This window comes from Osmia bicornis, chromosome 5, assembly GCF_907164935.1.
Source record: "Osmia bicornis bicornis chromosome 5, iOsmBic2.1, whole genome shotgun sequence".
Classification (NCBI taxonomy): Eukaryota; Metazoa; Arthropoda; class Insecta; order Hymenoptera; family Megachilidae; genus Osmia; species Osmia bicornis.
Window position 1 is genome coordinate 7,007,535 of NC_060220.1, and position 13,192 is coordinate 7,020,726.

Genomic DNA, 13,192 nt, shown 5'->3' on the forward strand with positions numbered 1-13,192 from the left:
AATTCGAAGATTCATAAGATATTAATAATCATGAAAGTTCACCGAAAGGATGAAAAAGGAACAATGAAAATTCAGTGCACAATACTCGTAATTTACGTGGGCGATTTGAACAAATTTTAAGGAAACTTTTCGCGGTGTTTCGGCCATGAATAATCGCAGTTTAATCGACGCTTCGACCGTTCTAGTTTCACGGAAAACAAAGGGAGCCAATGTGTCCACGGAAACGCGAAAAGTTTCCAGCAAAATCCGCGCGAAATCGCGATGAAAGCTGCACGGTCAGGCATATTTCAGCGTGGACAGTTTGGGAAATATGCCGTCGACTTTGTGTCCGGCCACTGTCCTCGTCGAATATTTGCCTGGTGGCTCCTGTTAAACGCTTACTTCGTTTTTTTTCCCCCGCTCGTTTCGCCATGGAATTTGTCGTTAGAAACTTGTACTTTCGAATCGCGTGCGATTCAGTCGCCGATATCGATGATACAAAGCACCGCTCTCGTTGCCGGGGATTTTCTTTTCAGCCTGATTTTTCACGACTATAAAAGGCGCGGTAAACCATAAATGTGCTTTTATAAAGGTAGAAAAGAAAGAAAGTGAACGGAGAGATTGTATACCCAATAAAAAATAAAATAATACCAGCAATATCATTCGAAAGTATCTGATCATTTATATGATAGATGTACTTTTTTTATTGATTTATTTATTCATCCTGATATTGACTAAAAATCCTTAACCGTATATAATTTAAAAAATGGAAATAATATTTTATATTATTCTCTCCATGGTCCGCCCTCCGAGGGTTAATATTCATATCTAACATGATACCATTAGAATTTGAATGTAAATGGATAAAAAAATATCACGATAGAGTATGATTAATTAAAAATCATCAAATCAATACAACAATAGGTTGTATTGTCCCTGATTAACGAATTTCGTTAAGGAAAAATGAAGTTCATCGATCCATCGATAAATTGAATATTTCATCGTAGTTTGCGAAGAGAAGTTGTCATGGTACAAAGCTTCTCGTTGAGGACGTGCATAATGAAAACCTTGTGTAAACCAAAGCCAGGACAAAGTTTCCTCTCGTCATATATCAGAAACGACAATCCGCGAAAGTCATCCCCGTGCTCAACCGGAAACTCTTTCGTCCCCGGCTCGTACATCGAGATACGTGATTCCCCTTTCATGAGACAACTTGCTGCAACAACTTCGAGCTTGTTCTACTTACTTTGAGTTCCCCGCTATCGTGCACAGCCTAAATTGAATCCTAGAGAACAAAGTTTCGAAGGAAGGATAGCTCGGTCAGCAACTTAGTCGAGCGAATTTAAGAAAGATCCATCGTTAATTTCTAATCTACGGGTGCCTCGAATTTTGAACAAATATATCGCATCAAAATGTAGGGTACGAAGGTCTAACCTAATTTTACACGAACAAAATAAACGTTCTCACCCGACTTTAGATCGTTAGAACGTTGATCTCGATTGTCGCAGGAAGTACGATGAAACGAAATCACGTTCGAAATCGGATCGCAACGAATTGAATTTCGCTACTCGAGCGTGCGCGAAGTTACAATCGTTCGTACAACAACGCGATAGCGGAGAAGGTGATGCGGCAAAAGTAGGCGAAGAAGACGAATCCGAAGACACCGGGGGGTGTGCAAGTTTCAGCTGGTTTCGAGACTCGCGGAAGCAGCTGCTGGAACTCGATAAGGCAGACGCGTCGCGTCACCGATGATTGTAAATAGAATTTCGCGTTATCGCTAACGAGAATTTCGTCTCAGCTGTTCGCGCTGCCTTGCCGCGACGACGGGAAACAGAATAAAGAGAAACGCGAAACGTTCGATGCGTGGTCGATGAATCGAGATTGAACATCGAGAGAAACGTACGCTCGACTCACTGCAAATATCTATTATTTAAATAATATATAACAAATAAATTTCATATATATTTCAATAATTCAACCAATCAAAAAACATTCAGTGCCATGTGGGTCATTAGTGGTCCATGATGTTTATCCAGAGGACAAACTTAATTTTGAATCAAAATGGCAAAAGCAATAATATCCTAACGCGCATAGTAAATTAATCTGTAATTTGTAAATTGATATTTATGTGCTGTTCAAAGTTGTTGAACATCTGAGTAGTTATGAACGGTAGTGTACGGGCATAGGAACGGAGACGGTGTTCACACGGTCGACACGGAAAGCGGAAACGACGAAATAGATTTTCGTTATCACCGTGTTCTCCTCGCTTCGCGTACGACAAAATAACGCCAGCCCGAGGCGGATCGACTGCCGAACTTCAGCATGGAAATTCGATACCTTGATACGGTTTCCACTCGTTACTTGAAATCGAGGGGAAAATAAAGCAGAGGAACAAAAGTACCGATAACAACAATTCGTGACACAGGGTGTTCAAAAACCCCCGAATTCATTTAAATGAAAATTAAAATTATGGCTCTCTCCCGGGTCCGCTGTTCGAAGGTTAACAGCAGCTTTAATTATGATTCATTTTGTGCATTAAATGCGAAAGCTCGTTGGAAACATTCAATAGGCGATTCTCTACCCCCGATCACAGAAGAATTTAAAGAAGAACGCGGATGATATCCACGCGATTTACCGACGGTATTGATATTCAATAACCGTCGGTCGTCCGCGTACGACGTTGACCTTAAATAAAAGCAAAAGCACGGTGAACCGCCTATATACGAGTTTTATGCACCGGGTGATCGTAAAATTTAGCGAGCTCGCGTTCCTCTGCGTCGATATCACAACGGCATTCCATCTCGGGCTGATTTTAAATTTCTAATTCCACGGCCGGGAGAAGAATGAACGGTTCGGTGAAAGCTGTCGTGATACAATTCATCGGTGGATCGGTAAGGGGATAACAAAAATTCAGTCCTTGTAACGTCGTCGTTGGCTGCCGTCAAAGCGACCCAGATACCGCGATAGAATTTTCTATAAAGTTTCGCCGCGACGAAATCGAACTTTGTGCCGATAGCAAAAGAGAAGAGGACGGGGTGGGCGGTGTTTTTGTACGTGTACGTCAATATTTGAGCCTGTGAAACTGGATCGAAACGTAGGTAAAGACTGTCGCGTGAATATGCATCGCGTGCCCCGTCCTGTTCAAGTGTACCCACGAATTTCACCCTTCAAAGTGTCCACCTTTCTATTATTCTACATGGTTCACGAAAAATTATGACTTGTGAGGAGCATTTTCAATTTCTACAATTGTTTTTTATTCAAACTTCTATGACTTTTCGATGAAATTGTGCGATATGAATATGGAAAGATGTTGATAGAATTTATTATTTTAAACTTCGATGGTTAATGTGGATAATTTAACATTTAATTCAACTAAAATTGAATTTTACACACCCAGCAATAAGAAATAAAATGTATACGTTTGTTAAAGTTACTTCAAATGTTATGCTTACTGTGCTAACGTTTCCACTATTTTGATGCGATAAAAGATTTACGTCAATCCTATTAGGAAACAATATACGGTTCAAATAACTAGGTCGCTCAGATAATAAAAGGGTCCACGGTTTTAAAGCAGTAGATTCAAGCATGAAATTTTCATCCTGTTGATTTCCATCTAGCGAGTGACGTTAAGTCTGATAACAAAAGCTCAGCGGTGAGCTCGTTAAGTTCGGATAAATCTACCGTACCTGAGTAGTTGATAACGTAGACAGAACAATAGTGTATATTAATATCAAAGCAGAGGATTGTTGAAAATCTGTAGATTCGAAATTACAGTACAGGAGAAACAAAGCAAAGAATCCAGGAATATCAAGCTTCAACCCTTAAACTTTCCTTATCTTCCACAACAGGGAAGAAACGAAGATTTTTCGCCATCGGGCAAACAGAAAGCTGCGAAACGAGTTTGTCCAAGGGTTTATCCAGTTAATTGTACGAAAAACGCAAACTGACTTATCGTATAAGCGCGATAACCCACGAACGGTGACCCAGTTACATTTTAACGACTATGTTAATTTAACGAAGGCGAAGTTTCGCGGGTTAAAGCGCGACTGGATGTTATCTTGCTCAAAACTCTGTTTCCTTAAAGCCTTTTAAAAACGCGTGACAAAATCAATTTCATTGAATAAATGATGGAAGCAAATCAGAGGACCGCTTTGAGAATAATCAAGCCGACTTTACTAGCAAAAGATCGCGAGATAATTCGCAATCATTTGCAACAATCAATTGAACGCGTAACCTCTGAATGCCGAGCCGAGAGCCGCAATTACGATAAGAATTTCAGCGAGTTTTCGGAGCGAACCAGACTGGATAAAGGAAGCTCCCGCCACGATGAAGCTTTAATGCGGAGAGCGAGGAAACAAAGAGGCTCTGTCCGGGATAAACGATGAAAGCGATGACTTTTATGGATAAAGGATTTTTAAGGGTCGACCCGGTTAATAGTTGACGATTGATCTTCGACGTATACCCTTCTGTATTATGTTTTCATGAAACGTCAACGGAGAATTCAAACGAAATATATCGAAAGACTTCATTAACATTTCTGAAAATTATAATGATCCTCCGGGAAGGGAATATGAAAAACGTTTCAAGTGTATGAATTATTAAAATTAAGAATCCATCACTTTCAATTCCTAATAGCTTAACTCTGATCGACTGCAGACATTCATAGAATTCGAAGCCACAAAAAGATTTCTAATGGTTGTCGCACGCACACTCCTCGCATCCGAGCAAGATTTATACGACGAACCGGCCTCGTCACGCGAGCGACGGGGTAAGTCAGTCCTAGACGATTCCTTCGGGTATAATACGACATATCGGGACACGTCGTGCCAGCGTGGCCAGGGTACGTACCTGGAAACGATACGAACGTGGAAAAATAAAAAAATACAAGAAAGCTCGAGGCGAAGAGGGTGTAGTTGTCGGTTCATAAATCACTGAAACGAAGGAGAGAGGGAGAGTATGAGGGAAGCAAGCAGGGTTTTCGAATCGTAACAAAGTGGAAGATAGCCCCGGCTAGGAAGGTCGGGAGAATATGGCCACCATTTTTCGTTGGCTTCGCCCGTTGAAAGCGCACGTAACGGCGTAGGACGTTTTATGTCTGCGTGATTCCGCCTTTTCACTCCGTGTTCCCTACGTCGAAGATTTCGGCCTGTCATGCTTGAAGCTTCAACTCCCCGATTTTACTTCCTCCTCCTTCTCACGCTTCCGTGACCTCTCTCTTTCACCCTATAGGCCACCCTTTTGTCGTACACCGCCATTCGACCACCCTGCCTTTCCCCTTTTCGTGCCACCTCTAAAGCGATACGAATGGCCACTAGTCTGGCCACGAAAACGAAAACTTTTTCTTTTTCCCACCTATAGACACCTCTCTACTTCAGCTCTCTCCTTATCGATCCTACCTTTTTTAACAACGACTGTCCTGACGCCATAAACCCTTTAACCACCCCTCTATATCACGCTGGAGTCTGCTATAACCTCTGTACTTTTGTCGAGACGAGACATACCATTTCTAGAGCAGCGTGAAGGAATTCAAAGGTGAATTCTTTTATTTTCAGAGGGTGAATTTTGCTCTAGCCCGGGTTAAATAGTATTCGTGTTTAAAGTTTAAAATTTGTAGAATATTACATGGGGTTCTTGGTTTTCTTTCGTGAATTTCATAAGATCGTATCAAGGCTATCCTTTCTGTTATTTCCTCCTTCGACGTTGCACCTGTAATTCAATTTTCTACGTGTCCGAGATCTGAACGCAAGGATGTAAAGTTTTACTACGAAGGCAAGTCGCCTGACCATCCCTTGTACATACTTGCTGGTTCGGAATTCTAAGGAGCTGTAACTATGCGGGCAACTATCTTGCTGGTCCAGTAACTTTACTATCAACTATTCGAATTTGTTAGTCCATTATTCGTGACCTCCATTCCTCGGTACGAGGTGATCTTGTACGATTTAATCTTCTCGGGTTTCTTAACACATCACCTAGCATTCTTCCATTTATTTCTATTTATCATACTATAATTTGAAAATTGTGCTTTATTCAAGCTTCCCAAAGTAATTTCCTTGGTAATCTCATTTTTGATACAAAAAGGAATATAAAATTACAAAATCCATTAATCCTATGAAATATGAAGCTGCGAAAGCATTAATACCCATCACTTTTCAAAAGCATCGTTTAATTTGAAAAAATATTCACCATCAACAACGTACAGATTTAGTATTTCAATTTTCAAACTGAACAATCGTGGTTTATGTTTGATACAATTCATCAATGGAAAGGATCGTCGGTACGGCAATAGTAAAAAGATTAAGGTACACACAGAGAGAGGTCGAATTAATTTCAGAGACGCGGTTCCATTAACGTTGACGTGGAATTCCGCGCGATACGTCGAGCGTGTTCCAGAGGTCCGCGATAGCGCAGCGTGAAACTCGGTTTACACGCCGAGTGGACGGCAAACACGATCCCCCTTTCACGCGTCCTTTCGATAAACATTTTTTTTAGCCGATTACAAAAACGTCGCTTCCACGCTGCCGGACCTTTGTGCGGTAACAATGCGATGGAAATGTACTGCATATTTCACGTTGGAAAATCGAGAAAGCCTGCTCGTACAAAGCCGGATATGGGTCAGAGTTGTAACGGCCGAACAGAACGCGACACTGTTTGTTACCAAAGACAAAAGCCAGATTCGAGTTGTACTCGGGTTGCTTAAAGTTTCAGGTACGATTTACACGAAAAAACTGGTCGCGTTTGAAAAAAAAGAGAGGAAATTTCTTTGAAGCCTTGAATCACGCGTAAGGCGTTAATTGAATCATGGCAATTAAACTGGAAATCTTGAACGATTTATCAACTAATACTCGATTAATGACGATGAAAAATTGAAAAGATGATTTTTGAGATAAGTACAAAGCTGCAGACATAGAGATGGACGAAGGGTGGTCGTGAAAAATCAGCCGGCATCAGGGGCGTTGCACCCCTTTTGCTAAGAGGAGCAACGCCTCGCCCTAATACAGATTTATTGCCGCCTAAGAGCCGGAGCTGGCCGTCCTAATTCAGGTATTATGCTGAGGCAGGAACGAGGAATTTACACGAAATTGGAGGTAATTTGTAGGGGTCGAGTTCACCTTCCGTCACCCACCCCTTCACCACCAACACCCACTCGTTCCCCCGATTCTATCCTCTGTTACATCGAACCAGACTCCTGTACCATCATATACATATATATTCTCCAACTAGCCAAAAACGATCGTGTATAAATCCAAAGGGTAATCCGCAAATAAGTTGTCTTCTCACTTACGCAGTTAATTTAACGATGTATTCTGCACGAGTAATTACTAACAGGTTGGCCATAATTAAATGGCAAAATGTCAGAATTCAGATGAGATATTCAAAGTGTTTGAAATTAAATTCTGTTTTGATTATTATAATCTATAATTACAATTGCTCAAAATAACTAAAGAAAAAGAAAATTGAAGGACATTATTTAGTTAATATTAATATTATATTAATTATGCAAGCACAACATGTTAATTTAAGCTTTCTCTTATTTCATTACATAATTAATATAATATTAATGCTTCATTACTAATAAACTATAAGGACCAGAATTTAACTCTTTTCTACGGTGTTCGTGTTTGGACAGACAAGTAGAATAGATCAGTACATGATCAGACAAACAGTACAAGTGTAGAATGTAGTCAGACAAATCACATACACGCGATAAAACTGAAACAAGTTCAGTGGGAATAGTAGGTGGTCAGACAAGTAGAATGGGGCGCTATGTAGTTCAAGTAGAGTGGGTCAGTACATGGTCAGACATGTTCGAGTGATAATGTTCCAAGTTACAAGGAGTTGAAATTAACACGTTCATTGTCACAGTAGAAATATCCTTATCTAATTAATTGTTTAATGTAGATAATGCTTCAGTATATTTCCTTAAATTATTATCTCTTCAAATTAATATTCGTGACGTATAATAAAAATTTTTAAATAACTTCAGAACACAACTAAACCAACTCCAAATATACTTTACCATACTCTCTTACCACGAAAAAGGAAGATGGATGAAAATATGCAACGGATGACAATGACGGATGACAGTGAATAAGCGAAACTAACTTTCCACATGCATCCAAGTACACTCGAATGCACCGCTAGAAGCAACTTCAATTTCATGTTTCTTTTTCCTTTATATATCAATTACAGTACTTCGCCGTAAGTTAACTCGGTGTTCAAAATTTATAACCCGATTTCATGCGAAGCTGCATTTACCCGAACACGTTTCAACTTTCCGTTCGATGGCTCGCTATCGGGAAATAAAGAATGAAAAAAGAAAAGAAGAACAAAAAAAAAAGAAAGCACAACTCGCGTACCTCTCTCAGCATTACTTTCGATATCACGAAACGAGGATATCACAGACGCATTATTAACAGACATCGAACAGTCATTTCCGTGGCGCGTTACGAGCGACCCTCATAAATTGCCCGGCTTCGTAAATGTGCCGAATCGATTTGGCTGTCAAGCGTCCGGCGTTCGCCACGAATCAAGATCGTAATATCGCTAGTAAAAACGTCAGGAAGACGATTCCTCTTTTTGACAAACGACGGACACGCTCCACTCCGAGTGTATCAAGGTTAATCTGGCCCCGCGATTTTTCTTTCCATTGTCGTGGAGAAAATAAAAAGCGAGCCTCGACTCGCTTACCGCCCCGCTTTACCCGTTTCTTATTATCGTACACACGCGATTAATTCGATATTAACAACTTACAAGCTGCATTTTTTGTTCGTTCACATCCGCCAGCAGGTAATCCGATATTCGTTCCAGCACTGGATAACAGAATTTTACAAGCTTGCTTTCCAGGCCGTGTGCCATTTAAAATTTTAATGCGACACGAGACTCCGACTGCCCCCCCGGGGCAGCTAGCCGATCTTAATCTCGCTCTTGTAATAAGAAATAAACCGAACACGCCTAGTGAACTCGGTAAATACCGAGCCAGCTATGCCGTTGAAACGTTCGCTCGCGTCACGCGACCCAGATGGCGAAATAAAAAGAATTTCGATGCGATTAAAGGGCCAGCCGGAGCCTAAGAACCTCTGTGTTATCGTACTTAACGTGACAGATTTATTTTGCGGCCGGTTAAACGTTGGTAAATGAACGCGTATCTAATCGTACAATGAGCAGCTTTAATTTGCTAATTGTACGAGCACAAAGAGCTGTTGATTAATTCCCAAGACATTCGTGTAACACCGAGATAACTTATCAAATTTCTTTTCTAAATTCAAAGCTTTTGTTTTTCATACTTCACCTGACGTATGGCTGACGTGGCGATCAACCTGTTAATGTAAATCAACGTACAATACCTTATCGTTTCTTTCCGCGAATACAGGAAATGTAGGTTACAAAGGATTAAACGGAAAGATTTGCAATATTGGCAGACGTAAAACACACTTTACCGACTTCCTGAAAACCGATATTCCCAAGTGTCGTTTTAATAGGCTGATATTGAAAGTGTTGAGTAGTCGTAACACTTTCGCGAGCTTCGTAAGAACATAAACGGGAGAAAGGTTTATTACATCGCTAACGAACTCTCATTGTTATCGACTTTACTTTCCGCCTCGACGAGCAGTTCGAGTTTAAAACAAGGCCCTTCGCGTTTGTATCAATCTGCAGTAAAACTGTACAATCGAGTGCAATCAACCGTATCTATTATACCGGGTGTTTCATAATAATTGAGAGTAATTTATGTATCATTTTAATTCTCACTACAGTGACAGTGAAGGTGTTAAATATTTCTTAACGTTAATATTAATAAAAAATAGAAACTGATTTTAGAAAAATTTTAATTGAAATGTCAGATTAATGCAACGTTGGTCTATAATCGAATAAGGGAAAATAGTCTGTTACACGAGAACAATGACATACTCGATGATTCACGTGTATAGAATCAGTCCATGAAACAAGAAACTCCCATAGCGGATCGGAATAGTCAACTTACTCAACTGTAATCGAGCATTTCGACGATATCATTGTTCACTTACCTGGCATGCTTCGGGCCAAGGCTAGGATCGTACATAGAACTGGCCGATATATCTTCATCGGGGATTTCGCCATTCTCCATACCCAGTGCTGCGGTACATTGTCCTGAAAAGGATATTTCGAACGGCATTAGAGAAACGGAATTCAATATCTGTCCGTGCTTCGTCAACTTCGCCCCTTATAACGACCGACGAGTCACCCGGTTGAAAATGAAACGTTAATGAACGAGCAACAGCCGATGATTTTCGAGCGTCGATTTTCACGAATCATCGCCACCGAGTTATACATACTCGTAACGTGTCCCGTACATTTGCTTCCGTTTACCGAGTGTCTCGATATTTAACGAGGCAATTAAAAATTGATGGACGGCGAAATAAATAGCTGTCGATCGACCTCCATTCTGTCATTTGTTATTCGTTCCAGATTTCATACAGTGTATTGATATAAAAGCTCATTCCATAATATTGTGTAATTCACGATAATACATTAATAATTTTGTGCATCGAGTTTACTATTATACAACACGTTGACTGGCGCAGTGAAAAAGTCTGTACATAGTCAGACACGCAACAAGAAGTACCGAGGGCACGATTATTCAATTTATCACTTGAAACTTTCTTGCCATACTCAACAACTACGTAATTAATTTATAGTAAAAGTTATCAGCTACCATATTAAAAGTATTCCTATAATAACTTGTATTATACAATTATACGAAGGTGAAATTCGAAATTTCTTTGGAAGGAGAAAAAGTAACATTGTCGCAAAATATAGTTGAGTGTATGTTCGTAACAGTATGGTTACGATCACGTGAAAATTCTCCAGCGAAATCTTTTGGAACAGAAGTCGTCGCTGGCACGTGACATCGTTTCCCAGTGTACACACCAGAGACCCAATCGAGGTCCAATGGTGAACCACCATCGAGCTTTTTTCCTCATTCTTTTACCGTCGTAAAAGTTTCCCGTTGTTACCCGATGGCCACGGCAAACGAACCAAGTGAAAATATCGGTACAGGTGAAACACAACCATAAACGACCATAAATATCCAGCAAAGCGTTAACTGCACTTTCGCGCTAACCTTTTTCTTCCTAGTGTAATTATATTCTTAGACGATGAAAAAGGAAGTTAGCGTTGGTACACAGTTGTATAGGAAACTGAGTAGAAGCAAGTACGATAAATTATCGAATCCATAGTGACATAGTGCGGGTCACGATGCAGGCCACGCCACGTCGCTACACTTAAGCCACGGTACTGCAGTTACGTTGGAAAGTTTCAAAACTGCAGAATGCAGCGGACGTGGGATTAACCAGCGTCCGGAGAAGCTGAGGATACCTACAGTGCCAGCTATGGTTACCACCAAGTGGCATTATAACGGACAAAACTTCGCTTGTATTTATAACCGTCCTCTAGATCTCAACTGTCCTCCATTAGAAGGATAAACTTCGTTCATTTGAATGTATTGATATCTTCCTCTCGCGAGATCCTCTCTTCTGGTTGTGAAAAATAATTCATCGCGTTATTCGAGGATTTAGATTTATTCCATTAATGTTTCGCGATCTTAATGTATAATTTTCATCCGTGATGTTTAAAGTAGACGCAAAATTGTTAGAATGATCCGAGAGTAATAGCACCGAAGGCGAGGGAAGTTGTTGTTTCGTAAGCTACTTGACAAAATTTTCAAAGTGCAAGATGTGGGTCGCTTCGAATTAGCTGTCGCGCTAGAGTTGAGTTTATATTCTACTGACTGCGATTGTCATACAAACTAGTAATGTAGTTACTTCCTAGAACGTGTTGGTGAATCGGTGTTACAACAGGGAAACTTCGCAGCCGCTTCTTACCTCTCCTAAATTCTACAAACCTCCATGCAACCCCCTTCCATCCCTGTTGTATGTGTAGGTTTTGTATACCCTCTTCTGTACATACAGGATAGACAGACTGGTTTTCCGACTTCCTGCATGAATCGCAATTTCGTGTAAGCTACTGCCAGCCAAATTTGTCTTGATTCAAACGTGCTTATTGTTTTCGCACATATCGCATTATATACCTTAACGTTCAATCCGTGGATCATGGGATTTACTTTAGGTTAATCCCAGCCCTTTGCGTTAGATTCGAAATCTGAATTTGTCTTATTTAATTTTTCCTTTACAGAAGCGGTGAATTCAAAGTGCAAAAGCTTAACAATTACCTCGTCGTAATGTACAAAATTACCTGATTTCTGCAATAGCATAATTTTGCCCTAAATGCAAGCGAAACGAAGTTTAATTATTGCTCCTTCTGAACAATGAAACGTTAATTTATCATTTTTAATGAAAGGAGGTTGCGCAACAGTCGTGAAATTAACATAAAATTTCTTCCAACGATATTGCGACTTCTCAATTTTCTTAGAAACTCGACAAATGAATGGAACAAATGAAAAGGGAGCACGTTTAATGTATAAATTTCAAGGTACGATTAAACGTACCCAGCCGTATAAGTTGATGTCACAAAATAGTTAACAGGAGAGTACGAGACTCGTTCGACGAGCTCTGTTTAGGACAATTTCAAGCGAGATTGTTTGAAGTTCCTCGTGGTCAACAATCATTCCGAAAACACAATTCGACCGAACTGCTTTCGATAAACGCTTAACACTGGCCCACCACGAACAATAAATCCACACAGTTCTCGTTAACCTAACCTCGATGTTAACTTAAAATACCTCTCCAACTAATAATTACTTTCCCCTTAATTGGAATCCAACTCCCGCAAACCCGGTTTTTCGCAACTATTCACTTTCAGATACACGAACGTTCTCGGATAAACACACGCTCTCAAAGTTCACTTCAAACCTGAATTAACCCATTGGAATAAAAACTCTTTTCAAATTATATCAAGCTTTTAGAAATATAACAAAATTTAATCCCGATGGAAACGAGTACGTCGAGATCATAAATTACCATTTTTGGTATCTCTCGTTGAATCAGTTCCATCGATTGCAATCGTCGAAACATCGATCAAAGTTCAATTCATGGAATCGATGCGTACTGTACGCAGAGTTTAATTGAAAAATGTGTGGAAACCGGACGGAATATTTGGGACAACAAATTCGTGGATCCACGATTCCCAATTTGTCCAATCGACGGACCATCGTTGCACGTTGGTGGTGTCATCTGACGATGACCGAAGTTGGCACGGTCGGGTGCCATTTTTGGCCAAC

At 40.3% G+C, this 13,192-nt stretch overlaps 1 protein-coding gene across 2 annotated transcripts in view; it reads right to left on the bottom strand.

Annotated features, from left to right (window-relative positions):
- Positions 1-13,192, bottom strand: part of LOC114874990 (discoidin domain-containing receptor 2-like) — a 153,497-nt gene that overhangs the window by 56,939 nt on the left and 83,366 nt on the right. For both annotated transcript variants that reach the window (XR_003789172.2, XM_029184813.2), the window contains exon 4: positions 10,002-10,104. Coding sequence is in view for 1 of the 2 variants with exons in the window: in XM_029184813.2 (XP_029040646.1) it covers positions 10,002-10,104 (103 nt within the window). In the remaining variant the exon portion in view is untranslated. The remainder of the gene's footprint in view (positions 1-10,001; positions 10,105-13,192) is intronic.